The 13,680-nt window shown below is 39.0% G+C and overlaps 1 protein-coding gene across 3 annotated transcripts; it reads right to left on the bottom strand.

Moving 5' to 3' along the window:
* Window positions 1-345: 345 nt before the first annotated feature.
* On the bottom strand, window positions 346-11,452 carry tradd (tnfrsf1a-associated via death domain). 3 transcript variants are annotated; one of them, XM_074618807.1, is made up of 5 exons: window positions 11,305-11,452; window positions 4,956-5,112; window positions 4,561-4,841; window positions 3,404-3,551; window positions 346-1,115 (listed from the first exon to the last, which is right to left on the bottom strand). In XM_074618807.1, exons 1-5 carry the CDS (start codon window positions 11,389-11,391, stop codon window positions 817-819), a joined length of 972 nt encoding a protein of 323 aa, XP_074474908.1. In that variant the 5' UTR covers window positions 11,392-11,452; the 3' UTR covers window positions 346-816. The 3 variants fall into 3 exon arrangements, with proteins under 3 accessions (XP_074474908.1, XP_074474926.1, XP_074474918.1); XM_074618825.1 differs by having other exon boundaries at window positions 4,956-5,210; window positions 11,305-11,361; XM_074618817.1 differs by having other exon boundaries at window positions 683-1,115; window positions 4,956-5,109; window positions 11,305-11,430.
* Between the last annotated feature and the right edge of the window lie 2,228 nt (window positions 11,453-13,680).

Below are 13,680 nucleotides of genomic sequence, written 5' to 3'. Positions count from 1 at the left end.
TCTGACAGCCAAGCTTAGATAAAACCTTCAAAACGCACACTCACACACACCTCAGCTGCAACCTCCACCTCTCTGGCCTGAAGATCCCACAACGTGACACATGCAGGCCCACACACACACATCCAGCGACAACATCAGCAATCAGCAGTTTAATCATATGAGCATGTGCACGTGTGTGTGTCTGTGTGTGTGTGTGTGTGTGTGTGCGTGTGTGTGTGTGTGTGTGTGTGTGAGTGAGTGATGGTAGAGAGGGAGGATTAACACTAAATTATACCTGAGGGAATTTTGACAAAATTATGTTTTCAGTTTTAATTACACTAATGCATCAAACACAAACATGAAGAGTTTTTTTTTTTAATACAACCATTTAATTTGTATGCACCCATTTTGTAGAAAAAAACAATCAATAACCTTCAGTTGTGGAAGGTTTCATCTGTAAATTGTCGTATAAAGCAGAAATAAAAGGTTGAAACAGTGCATTAAACTCAAGACAGCATATCTTTTAAAACAGTGATGACAGATCATTTCCTCTAAATGAAAACAGTAATACTAATAATTGAAAAGCAAATCAAGATATGAATCAATTCTCACAGATGTTAGCATGTGTTCACACAACCTGTCTGACACACCCACACACACACACACACACATGCGCACACACACCCACACACAGGAATGATTTTGAATGACAGACAGTCAATCAAGAACAAACATACTGCATATCAAAAGCAGGCAGGACAAAGTCTCCTCATGCAGAGAGGACCTGTCGCCCCTCAGTTTTCACGACTCGTACACGCAGAACAAAAGCACAGCGAGTTACTCTCGTGGCTGTATGTCCAGAATATTTTCAGCCAGGCTGGTGAGTTTGCAGTCCTCCAGTGCTTTGACCAGTCGGCTCAGCTTGGCCGCTCTCCCCTCCGCCTGGATGAAGCGGCTGAGCAGCTGATAGGCTTGCTCATACAGCCCTTCTCTCTCGTACTCGTAGGCCAGGTTGTCTATGGCCAGACCTTTCAAAGCCCGGCAGCTCTTCCCCAGGGCCCTCCCTACATGCTTCCACTGGCGGCCCACTCCATTAGAAAAGCTCTGAACATCTGTCGCCGTCAGCATTCGGTCCTCTAAAGGATGAAGGAACAGACGTTAATGTAAACTCCACTTAATCGTGATGACGTAAACTTTGGTTTATAAGCATATGTATGTGTAGACAGTAAACATTTACAAGAATAACTTATAGACTTGCACCATAACCTTACAGGACGTCAGCAGGTATTTTTATATACATTAATCCTTCTTTTGTCAATAGGAGCTCAGTATCTCATTAAAACAGCATTAAATGTTGTTTTTTTTGGACACTTGGGGAGAGTGACAAGCTTTAAAAACAACTTTTAGGTATTATCACATTTTAATAAGGGCTGTCAATCTATTCAAATATTTAATCACGATTCGCACATTTTGTATCTGTTCAAAATGTACCTTAGAGGGAGATTTGTCAAGTATTTAATACTCTTATCAACATGGGAGTGGACAAATATGCTTGCCTTATCCAAATGTATGTATATATTTATTATTGGAACTCAATTAACAACACAAAACAATGACAAATATTGTCCAGAAAACCTCAAAGGTACTGAATTTAGAATAAAATAATATGCTCAAATCATAACATGGCAAACTGCAGCCCAACAGACAACAACAGCTGTCAGTGTGTCAGTGAGCTGACTTGACTATGACTTGCCCCAAACTGCATGTAATTATCATAAAGTGGGCATGTGTGTAAAGGGGAGACTCGTGGGTACCCATAGAACCCATTTTCATTCACATATCTTGAGGTCAGAGGTCAAGGGACCCCTTTGAAAATGGTCATGCCAGTTTTTCCTCACCAAATTTTAGCACAAGTTTGCAGCATTATTTAGGCTCCTTCCCGACATGCTAGTATCACATGGATTTAATTAGTTTTTTAGTTTCATATGATGCCAGTATCTTCACTCTAGCTTTAAAACTGACTCCACTATAACCTATGAAAGATCGTCTGCATTAATGTGTTAAAGAAATTAGTGGCGTTAAAATGAATTTGCGTTAATGCGTTAATATCGCGTTAACTTTGACAGCCCTAATTTTAAATAGAGTGCTCCAGGGATGACGTATTTTTGTAGGCCAGGAAGTTAGCATAGCTGTTTGTTGCTGAGCAGGTAGTGCTCAGGGGGCTTATCAGAGGCCTTTAGCTGAAAACAGCTGCCTGCTGCTGAAAACAACGCTTACATGAGAGCGGCGAAAACTAACTAAAAGAGTAAAATTGTAGGTAATAAAACCAAACAATGAGCTGAATCATGCTGAAATGGCCCTTAATGAAGATAATTCTCTGTTGGTTAACCCACAGAGCTTGTAGTGGTACAAGCGACACCTTTCACATTACCCAAAGTCATTTAATCCATTGTCGATACAAAAATATTGATTAGTGCAGCTTTATGGTTGTAAATAAGCGTGAATGAATACTGAACATTAGTTCCATTTCAGTTTCAGTAAATATCACTAGTGGCATATTTTCCCCACTCCCCCTTGTGTCATCAAAAGCATCAACATCAATTTACAATTCCCAGGAGAAGAGGTTGACGTGAGCAGCTCTGTTTTGTTTCAGCGTCCCTGTGAAGTGGACTATATTCCTAATTTTACTCACAACACTGAGGGAGTTCAACAAATTTCATAGCTTGATGCTTAAAGCATGAAAAAGCCACCAGGTTGCTTTCATATACTAGCGGCTGCATTAGACTATACAGAGTTCACACATGTAATTAATCAATTTGTTTCAGTTTTTTTATTTCAAATTTGGTTTACCCACTGTGAAATCGGTTTTCCTTTAATCAGAGTCAAATTGAAACCAGGTCAGCTCGGGCTGTTGGAGCCTCGGAGGCGTCACTCAGGGAACAGAAGTCCCTGATGCCCAGACACAGTAGCTGAATCTACATTTACATGAACTGAAATCAAATCTTTAATTAACTAAATGAGAAAATCAAATTAACTTTCAAGACACTGTAGCGCCTCATCAGTTAATGTTAATTTAACAGTTCAATATGAGGTCGACAAATTCAAATCAATGCAATCCAAATGCATTATCTGCTGGCACTAATCTCTTCCCATAGACTGACGAATAATATATAAAAGGTTGGATTAGACAGTCAGCTGATGAACAGCACTGAATTCATATGCTGTCAGTGTTGGATGTTGTGAAAAAGATAACATGAATTTGTCGGCTTCTTGGGAGTAAAAAAAAGTCTCTTCTAATATATTTACTTATCTAATATAATCTATTATAATATTTTTAAATCTCTTTCGTGACCTCTTTTGGCCAATCATATGTGAAGGACACTCTACACAAAACTCTAAAGTAGAAATGGTCGTCTGGACTCACCAAACACTTTATTCTGAAACTTGAAGCAGTTGCTGGGGACGGGAGACTCTTCCTGTGTGATGGGGGTCGTCTGTGGGGTGGGGCCGAGGGCCTGAGTCTGAAGCTGCTGCTCCAGATGATCAATCTCCTCATCGCGCAGCCGCTCCGGCTGACACAAAAAGACAAAGGTCATTGATATTGAGTGAAATGAATGAATGATTACATTTAGGTGAACTCTGAGAGCAACAGTTACTTTTTATTTGAGTGTAAATCCTCCCATGTTTACAATGCATTATAGTAGAGCTGCAACGATCAATCGACTAGTTGTCGACTATTAAAATAATCGCTAACGATTTTGATAATCGATTAATCTGTTTGAGTAATTTCTTAAGAAAAAATTTGAATATTTTCTGGTTTCTTTACTCCTCTATGACAGTAAACTGAATATCTTTGAGTTGTGGACAAAACAAAACATTTGAGGACGTCATCTTGGGCTTTGGGAAACACTGATCAACATTTTTCACCATTTTCTGACATTTTATAGACCAAACAACTAATCCATTAATTGAGAAAATAATCAACAGATTATTCGAATATTAAAATAATCTAGTTGCAGCCCTACATTATAGATTTAGAAAGTGTTACCAAAATCTTTTAAAAAACATTTTATACCAACAGGAAATAACATAACACGTGGCGTCAGATGTCAATTAAACTTCGCAAAGAGAACACAAAGTCTTCTTTTTGATGTTATTATTCAAGATCTTTCTGAAGCGGTTTTAATTTATAAAAATGTTTTGCAGCAATGAGCTGTAGCGTATGGCCTCTGGTTCCCAAACTCATGGAGGTTTTTGAGGGAAAAATGTTAAATTGTGCAGAACACTTAAATTGACTTATTTCTTTAACCAGTGTGAAAAAGTTAACTGCAACCGCAGTTTTCCTGTAAATTGAAAATGAAGTAGGTGGGATATGTCACTCGCTAGTGATTGGTTGGGCCAAAACAAAACAAAATCACATGAAGAAATCTGCTGATATTAACATAATGTCAGGCTGAATGAATGACGTGAAATAAAAATAGCAAATCAGTCTAATTCACCCGGCTAGGTACCTGAAATTTTAAATACTGGAGATCCATCTCAAATCGCTGAGGAACAGACAAACAGAAAGGTCCAGTGTACCTGTGACAGGTGGATGTGCTGTAGGCAGAGCTCCAGCTTATCCAGATAGAGATCCAGGATGTGTGTGCTGGCCTTGAGCTGAGTTTCCACTGTGAACTCTTGGGGAAGAGCGAGAAGCCGGCAGGCGTGTTGAGAGAGCGACTGACGCACCGCTCCGGAGCTGTAGCTCTCGAGGAACTGCTGACATGCTGCCACGTCCTCAAACTTCACCTCCACCCCCAGAAAGGGATCGGCGTCATGGACCTTAAGTATCTCATAACCACCCAGACCTCCTGCGGAATCTGACCACAGAATATACGGATTCATAAATGTGGCATCCAAGAAAATACACATTTGTCGTGATAAATGCATTTTAATTAGTATACTAGGCAATGGAGTCTAACTAGAGCGCTCACCTGTAAGTGTCAGCTTGATGACTTTGAAAACGATGAACTTTCCCTGTTCTCTGTCTTTGTAGAGAGACAGCAGGTTCACATCAGGACAGAGCGACTGCAGAAACATGACGGCACATCCGGTCCACGGACCACGATCCACGGACTTGTCTGCCATCTTCTGAACACAATTTGAGGCACACATGGTTTCATACTTTCAGTGGTGAGTAGACAACATCAAAGGATCCTCTGTCTGATAAATACGAGTCTATAAAGACACTAAAAGAGTAGAGCGATTAGTTAAAGCCAAAGAACACGCGTCTGTGTGCTGAGTCGCTGTAAAATATCCCAACATGTCCCAACATTTGTGTTAACTGTATGAAGAATTACAGTATGTAAACCTGAAGAAAGACAAAGAGCCTTCAAAGAGAACTTCAAACAGCTTCAAAGTACAGACCCTGAGGAGTTTACAAGTAAAGTTATCAAAGCCTGCTGTGACATTGGAAGGTCAAGAAGTTGCCGTCTTCTAGATCGCCAGGAGCATGTTTCATTGCCTTCAAAGAGAAATCGTGATGCTCTCCTTCAAAGTGGTCCCTTGACCTCTGACCTCGAGATATGTGAATGAAAATGGGTTCTATGGGTACCCACGAGTCTCCCCTTTACAGACATGCCCACTATATGATAATCACATGCAGTTTGGGGCAAGTCATAGTCAAGTCAGCACACTGACACACTGACAGCTGTTGTTGCCTGTTGGGCTGCAGTTTGCCATGTTATAATTTGAGCATATTTTTTAAACTAAATACAGTACCTGTGAGGGTTTCTGGACAATGTCTGTCATTGTTTTGTGTTGTTAATTGATTTCCAATAATAAATATATACATACATTTGCATAAAACAAGCATATTTACGCACTCCCATGTTGATAAGAGTATTAAATACTAAATAGTAGATAAAAAAACGTGCAATTAATTTGTGATTAATCGTGATTTACTGTGGACAATTAAATATTTTAATTGATTGACAGTCCTAGTATATTTGAAACATCTGTATGACTGTTATAGTCTTTTTCCAATAGGATGAATCAATCAATAGAATTTACTTTAATATAAGTGATTGCTTGTTTTGTTCCTTTTAAGGATTTTTGAGAAATGCTGCTATTATTACATAATACTACAACCATTTCATATGATAATGTCATAAGACCTGAATAAAACTAAAACCCACAAAGGTCAACACTGCCAAAGGATTAGGGAGGTAGCGATTCACAATATTCATGATTACATTCAATATTTTACTGCTGTGTGACAACTTCATTCATTTTCAAGAGAATGAAAACAAGGAGTCAATTTGAATATGTGATTTAAATGCAGTTGATCTTTGGGTGGAGTTTTAAAGGAATCAGGTAGAGTGGTTTCTATGTGGTTTCTATGGGGTATACAATATGTTAAGAGTGCAATCGTTTAAGTCATTTTCATGCAAACCTTCACTGGTTCAGTTTCTTAAATGTGAGGATTTGTTGTTTTCTATGATTGTAAGTTGAATATCTTTGGTCATCTATTTACTATGTTATATTGTGAAATGCATGTATCACTGTTTTCTGACTTTACAGACTAAATGATGAAATGAAACATCCATCTTCAACCGCTTATCCGGGATCGGGTCGCGGGGGCAACAGCTCCAGCAGGGGACCCCAAACTTCCCTTTCCCGGGCCACATTAACCAGCTCTGACTGGGGGATCCCGAGGCGTTCCCAGGCCAGAGTAGAGATATAATCTCTCCACCTAGTCCTGGGTCTTCCCCGTGGTCTCCTCCCAGCTGGTCGTGCCTGGAACACCTCCCAAGGGAGGCATCCGTGCTAGATGCCCGAACCACCTCAACTGGCTCCTTTCGACGCAAATGAAATGAAACATGTGGTATAAAAAAGGTGGGAATGCACTGATACCGTTATACAATTTATACTGGAATTTTAATTCCTGTTTAAGTTTTTGCCAATTTGTTGCTGCATTAAAAAGGTTTAAACTTGAACTGTAACTCCTGTTAATTTCCTGTTAATAAGATTTTTTACCAAGTTGCAGGTGTATGATTTATGATTATTATTATTTTAAGATTATTTTTTTGGCATTTCTGCTTTATTTAGATAGTGAGAGACAGACAGGAAAGGTAGGGGAGAGAGGGGATGACAAGCAGCAAAGGGCCCCGGGCCAGACCCAAATAAGGACTGAGCCTTAATGGTATGCGCTCTACCCGGTGAGCCACTGAGCCACCCTACAATTTATCATTTTAATAATAAATAACAATTCAATAAATAAATATCTATGTATTTATTTGTTACATTTTGTTTTACAAAGTTAGGAAAGCAACGTTTAAGTCCAGCCTGATGTTGCCTTATACATAAAAGAATGATCCCAGTCACTTCCACACAGTGACGCATACAGCTTATTAATTAAACACTGCTATCAGATTGGTACTCGGCATCGGCTGAAATCCAAATCCCAGGTATTGCTATCGCTATTGGGACTGAAAAAGTGGGATCGGTGCATCCCTAAAAAACAGTTGATATTGTCTTGGTTACACATCTATTGCACCAGACTGTCCATCAGATGCTGAACTTGAGACATGATAAAATGTTTGATATACGTTTCCTTTATTCTGAGGCAGATGATGGAATATTCAAGCAAAGTGAAGAGGAAAATAAATCATATAACCTCTCTAAATATAACTGCCTGTGACAGCAGGAAATATGTTAAACCAACTTCTGTCCTAGTGGTCCCTGCTTGTTGTGTACTCACTCCACTTTGCCCTTTATTACCCCAGCCTCTTTTTGAAACCCTCATTACATAAAAACATGTTTAATCTCAGAGCTCCCCTCCCCCAGTCCGGCCCCTAGCTCCTGTACTCTGAATGAACCACTGGCGCCCGTTAGCTCACTCTTGGTGTTGTCTCCATGCAAGGGATGCAGAGCGCTCTGCGTGGAAAGAGCATCCCCTGAGCTGGATTATATGTATGTCCTCATATTTCACTAATACACAGTATGCTTGGCTGCTGGGTCTACAGGAATCTCCACAACTTAGCCAGCATGTAATTATGTGCTATCCCATCTACCGGTACTCTGGAAGTATACTGTGAGATTTGTTCAACAGCTGTATGAGGATTAAGTGATCATCGAGAGCTTAAAATATATCATTTACCCTTTGCTGCCAAAAGGCAACCTCTAGTATTCCCTGGACAGCTCGGCTGACATTTAGGTGAAATAAATACTGGATTCACACAAAGATGTGCTTCTACAAATTACTAATTTTAACTTATTGTGATAACGGGAGATGATGCTTGTTTCTGTCTGTTTTGTGTTGTCGTCTTTAGTGCTATATAACTCTAGATGCAACCTGAACAGACCCATAGATCTGTTGATTATCTTTTGATAAATCATTTAGTCACCGTAAAAACGCCCATCACATTTTCCCAGAATTTCCAGATTCCCAGATTTTGTCTAACCACCAGTCCAAAACCCCAAACAAATCAATTTACAATAATATGAAACAGAGAAAAGCAAATCTGTGGAATTTTGGATTTATAAATGACTTGAATCATTAGTGTATCATAAAATCATTGGCGATTCCTTTTCTGTCAATCGATTAATCAGCTAATCAACTCATAGATAAATATTGACTTATAATAGACTTTCAGCACTAATAAATTGTTTACTTTGCTCTATGATTTAATCATATCTATGCAATTTAGAGGCAAGAGAATACACATGAGAGTGAGACATGAGGACAGTGAGATATGAGGACAGTGAGACATGAGGAGAGTGAGACATGAGGACAGTGAGATATGAGGACAGTGAGATATGAGGACAGTGAGACATGAGGACAGTGAGACATGAGGACAGTGAGACATGAGGAGAGTGAGACATGAGGACAGTGAGATATGAGGACAGTGAGACATGAGGACAGTGAGACATGAGGACAGTAAGACATGTCAGGATGGATGCACAAGAGGACAGTGAGACATGAGGACAGTGAGACATGAGGACAGTGAGACATGAGGACAGTAAGACATGAGGACAGTGAGACATGAGGACAGTGAGACATCAGGAGAGTGAGACATGAGGACAGTGAGACATGAGGACAGTGAGACATCAGGAGAGTGAGACATGAGGACAGTGAGACATGAGGACAGTGAGACATGAGGACAGTGAGACATGAGGACAGTAAGACATGTCAGGATGGATGCACAAGAGGACAGTGAGACATGAGGACAGTGAGACATGAGGACAGTGAGACATGAGGACAGTAAGACATGAGGACAGTGAGACATGAGGACAGTGAGACATCAGGAGAGTGAGACATGAGGACAGTGAGACATGAGGACAGTGAGACATCAGGAGAGTGAGACATGAGGACAGTGAGACATGAGGACAGTGAGACATGAGGACAGTGAGACATGAGGACAGTAAGACATGAGGACAGTGAGACATGAGGACAGTGAGACATGAGGACAGTGAGACATGAGGACAGTGAGACATGAGGACAGTAAGACATGAGGACAGTGAGACATCAGGAGAGTGAGACATGAGGACAGTGAGACATGAGGACAGTGAGACATGAGGACAGTGAGACATCAGGAGAGTGAGACATGAGGACAGTGAGACATGAGGACAGTGAGACATCAGGAGAGTGAGACATGAGGACAGTGAGACATGAGGACAGTGAGACATGAGGACAGTGAGACATCAGGAGAGTGAGACATGAGGACAGTAAGACATGAGGACAGTGAGACATGAGGACAGTGAGACATGAGGACAGTAAGACATGAGGACAGTGAGACATGAGGACAGTGAGACATGAGGACAGTAAGACATCAGGAGAGTGAGACATGAGGACAGTAAGACATGAGGACAGTGAGACATGAGGACAGTGAGACATGAGGACAGTAAGACATGAGGACAGTGAGACATGAGGACAGTAAGACATGAGGACAGTGAGACATGAGGACAGTAAGACATCAGGAGAGTGAGACATGAGGACAGTAAGACATGTCAGGATGGATGCACAAGAGGACAGTGAGACATGAGGACAGTAAGACATGAGGACAGTGAGACATCAGGAGAGTGAGACATGAGGACAGTGAGACATGAGGACAGTGAGACATGAGGACAGTGAGACATCAGGAGAGTGAGACATGAGGACAGTGAGACATGAGGACAGTGAGACATCAGGAGAGTGAGACATGAGGACAGTGAGACATGAGGACAGTGAGACATGAGGACAGTGAGACATCAGGAGAGTGAGACATGAGGACAGTAAGACATGAGGACAGTGAGACATGAGGACAGTGAGACATGAGGACAGTAAGACATGAGGACAGTGAGACATGAGGACAGTGAGACATGAGGACAGTAAGACATCAGGAGAGTGAGACATGAGGACAGTAAGACATGAGGACAGTGAGACATGAGGACAGTGAGACATGAGGACAGTAAGACATGAGGACAGTGAGACATGAGGACAGTAAGACATGAGGACAGTGAGACATGAGGACAGTAAGACATCAGGAGAGTGAGACATGAGGACAGTAAGACATGTCAGGATGGATGCACAAGAGGACAGTGAGACATGAGGACAGTGAGACATGAGGACAGTGAGACATCAGGAGAGTGAGACATGAGGACAGTAAGACATGAGGACAGTGAGACATGAGGACAGTGAGACATGAGGACAGTAAGACATGTCAGGATGGATGCACAAGAGGAACAGTTACAGGGACTATTAATGCTGTCAACATGGAGGAGTAAGTGTTGTTTTGAGACTTAAAACACATGTTAAGGATGGTAACTCTTGTAAAACTACTCCTGTTTTGTAGTGCATCAAATTGGTTTGTATAGTTTCCAAACACCAGTAGAAATACAGCCAGATTGTAGTATAATATCAGGTGGATTAATGTTAAGATGTAACAGCAGAGCTATCTTAAAATATGGTTGCTAAGCGACCCAGACGAACGTCACAGGTTACGTTACATGTGATTTTCCGGTTACAGTATAGTGAAGTCAGTTAGCTAGTTACCTGCCACAGGTGTGACTCTTTTTATCTAAAAACTATACAGCAGCATTATAGGTTGATTCAACCAACCGGAGACCAACCGTTTTATAATCTCAACAGCTGTGTTAAATAGATAAAGACATAAAGGGAGTTCGTGTTGTTAACCTCACGTACAGCAGACGCAACTGCCGTAAAAACATGGGCCACGGTTGCGACCACACAAACTGCTGAATAGTTGACCTCACAGCTCAGACACGGGACCGAGCACACATATCATCATTCTCTGTACTCACTGTACAGTAACTCTTTGTTAAAGTCGGCCACAAACTTACCTTAAAACTTATATTGTTCGTTGCCTTGACGCTTCCTCCTGCGGGATCACACCCACTGACCGCGTCATAGCTTCCCTGGCCTCCCATTGGCTGACCCGGAGTCAAGGAGCGCTCTGATTGGCTGAAATCAACATGCCGCCTGGGGGAGAAGACGTCTTGACAGGAAGGAAGTGTTTTTTTATATATTTAATGTAGGAATCCAAATGTAGGGCAACTCACATCAGATATGTTATTTACTCACATCAGATATGTTATTAACTCACATCAGATATGTTATTTACTCACATCAGATATGTTATTTACTCACATCAGATATGTTATTTACTCACATCAGATATGTTATTTACTCACATCAGATATGTTATTAACTCACATCAGATATGTTATTTACTCATATCAGATATGTTATTAACTCACATCAGATATGTTATTTACTCACATCAGATATGTTATTAACTCACATCAGATATGTTATTAACTCACATCAGATATGTTATTAACTCACATCAGATATGTTATTTACTCACATCAGATATGTTATTAACTCACATCAGATATGTTATTAACTCACATCAGATATGTTATTAACTCACATCAGATATGTTATTAACTCACATCAGATATGTTATTTACTCACATCAGATATGTTATTAACTCACATCAGATATGTTATTTACTCACATCAGATATGTTATTTACTCACATCAGATATGTTATTAACTCACATCAGATATGTTATTTACTCACATCAGATATGTTATTTACTCACATCAGATATGTTATTTACTCACATCAGATATGTTATTAACTCACATCAGATATGTTATTTACTCACATCAGATATGTTATTAACTCACATCAGATATGTTATTAACTCACATCAGATATGTTATTAACTCACATCAGATATGTTATTTACTCACATCAGATATGTTATTTACTCACATCAGATATGTTATTTACTCACATCAGATATGTTATTTACTCACATCAGATATGTTATTTACTCACATCAGATATGTTATTTACTCACATCAGATATGTTATTAACTCACATCAGATATGTTATTAACTCACATCAGATATGTTATTAACTCACATCAGATATGTTATTAACTCACATCAGATATGTTATTAACTCACATCAGATATGTTATTAACTCACATCAGATATGTTATTTACTCACATCAGATATGTTATTAACTCACATCAGATATGTTATTTACTCACATCAGATATGTTATTAACTCACATCAGATATGTTATTTACTCACATCAGATATGTTATTTACTCACATCAGATATGTTATTAACTCACATCAGATATGTTATTAACTCACATCAGATATGTTATTAACTCACATCAAATATGTTATTTACTCACATCAAATATGTTATTTACTCACATCAGATATGTTATTAACTCACATCAGATATGTTATTTACTCACATCAGATATGTTATTTACTCACATCAGATATGTTATTTACTCACATCAGATATGTTATTAACTCACATCAGATATGTTATTAACTCACATCAGATATGTTATTAACTCACATCAGATATGTTATTTACTCACATCAGATATGTTATTAACTCACATCAGATATGTTATTTACTCACATCAGATATGTTATTTACTCACATCAGATATTATATTTACTCATTGTATGTATCCTGCAGCTTTATGGCTTGATATAGACATGACTGTTTTTTCTCAAAAGTTTCTCATCTGGGAAACTTCTCTCAAAAGGACATTGTTTATGGACTTGTCATGGACATATACAATATATTAATGAATTCATAAATAAATAATGGAATTTAAAATTATATTTTTAAAATGCAGTTTAAAAAGAGAAATAAATATCTGGATTCACAAATTGAATTAAGAATACAGGTTTTAATCAGGCATCTATAAGGACACCTTCTTTACTCTCCCTGGGACTCAGGATTGTTTTGGTTGTATTGGGGGAATAATAATAATACAAAAGATTCGTTAGACAGACATTATAACATCCATGTATCATGACACACACAAAAGGATACTAAGTACTGAGAGTAAAAATCCCAGAAAACAAAATAAAATACATAATGTACATATATTAAAAAACATAAATAATGTAAAATAAATAGCAATAAATCACATGTTCACATAGCTCTATGTAAAACACAGAAGTAAGTTAAACTTGTAACCCATTTAGGCATAATAACAAAGACCAAGGGGGGTAAACATCCAGTGATTGGTTGCGACAACGATTTGGAATTGAAACCAATAACTGTATTTTGTGATGATACTGAAACTACTGATCATTTATTTTTTCATTGTATGTATTCTGGAGCTTAATGGCTTAATATATACATGACTGGCTTTT

Source organism: Sebastes fasciatus, chromosome 2 (genome assembly GCF_043250625.1).
Source record: "Sebastes fasciatus isolate fSebFas1 chromosome 2, fSebFas1.pri, whole genome shotgun sequence".
Classification (NCBI taxonomy): Eukaryota; Metazoa; Chordata; class Actinopteri; order Perciformes; family Sebastidae; genus Sebastes; species Sebastes fasciatus.
Note: the sequence above shows the minus strand (reverse complement) of the source record. Positions and strands in the feature narration are given on the sequence as shown.

Excerpts from the sequence above, each read along its gene's own strand:
- tradd (XM_074618807.1), bottom strand. The coding sequence starts at position 11,391 with ATGGGAGGCCAGGGAAGCTATGACGCGGTCAGTGGGTGTGATCCCGCA. Across the intron at positions 5,113-11,304 it reads CGAACAATATAAGTTTTAAG|AAGATGGCAGACAAGTCCGT; the intron begins GTAAGTTTGTGG and ends AATTGTGTTCAG. Across the intron at positions 3,552-4,560 it reads AGCACATCCACCTGTCACAG|CCGGAGCGGCTGCGCGATGA; the intron begins GTACACTGGACC and ends TTTTTGTGTCAG.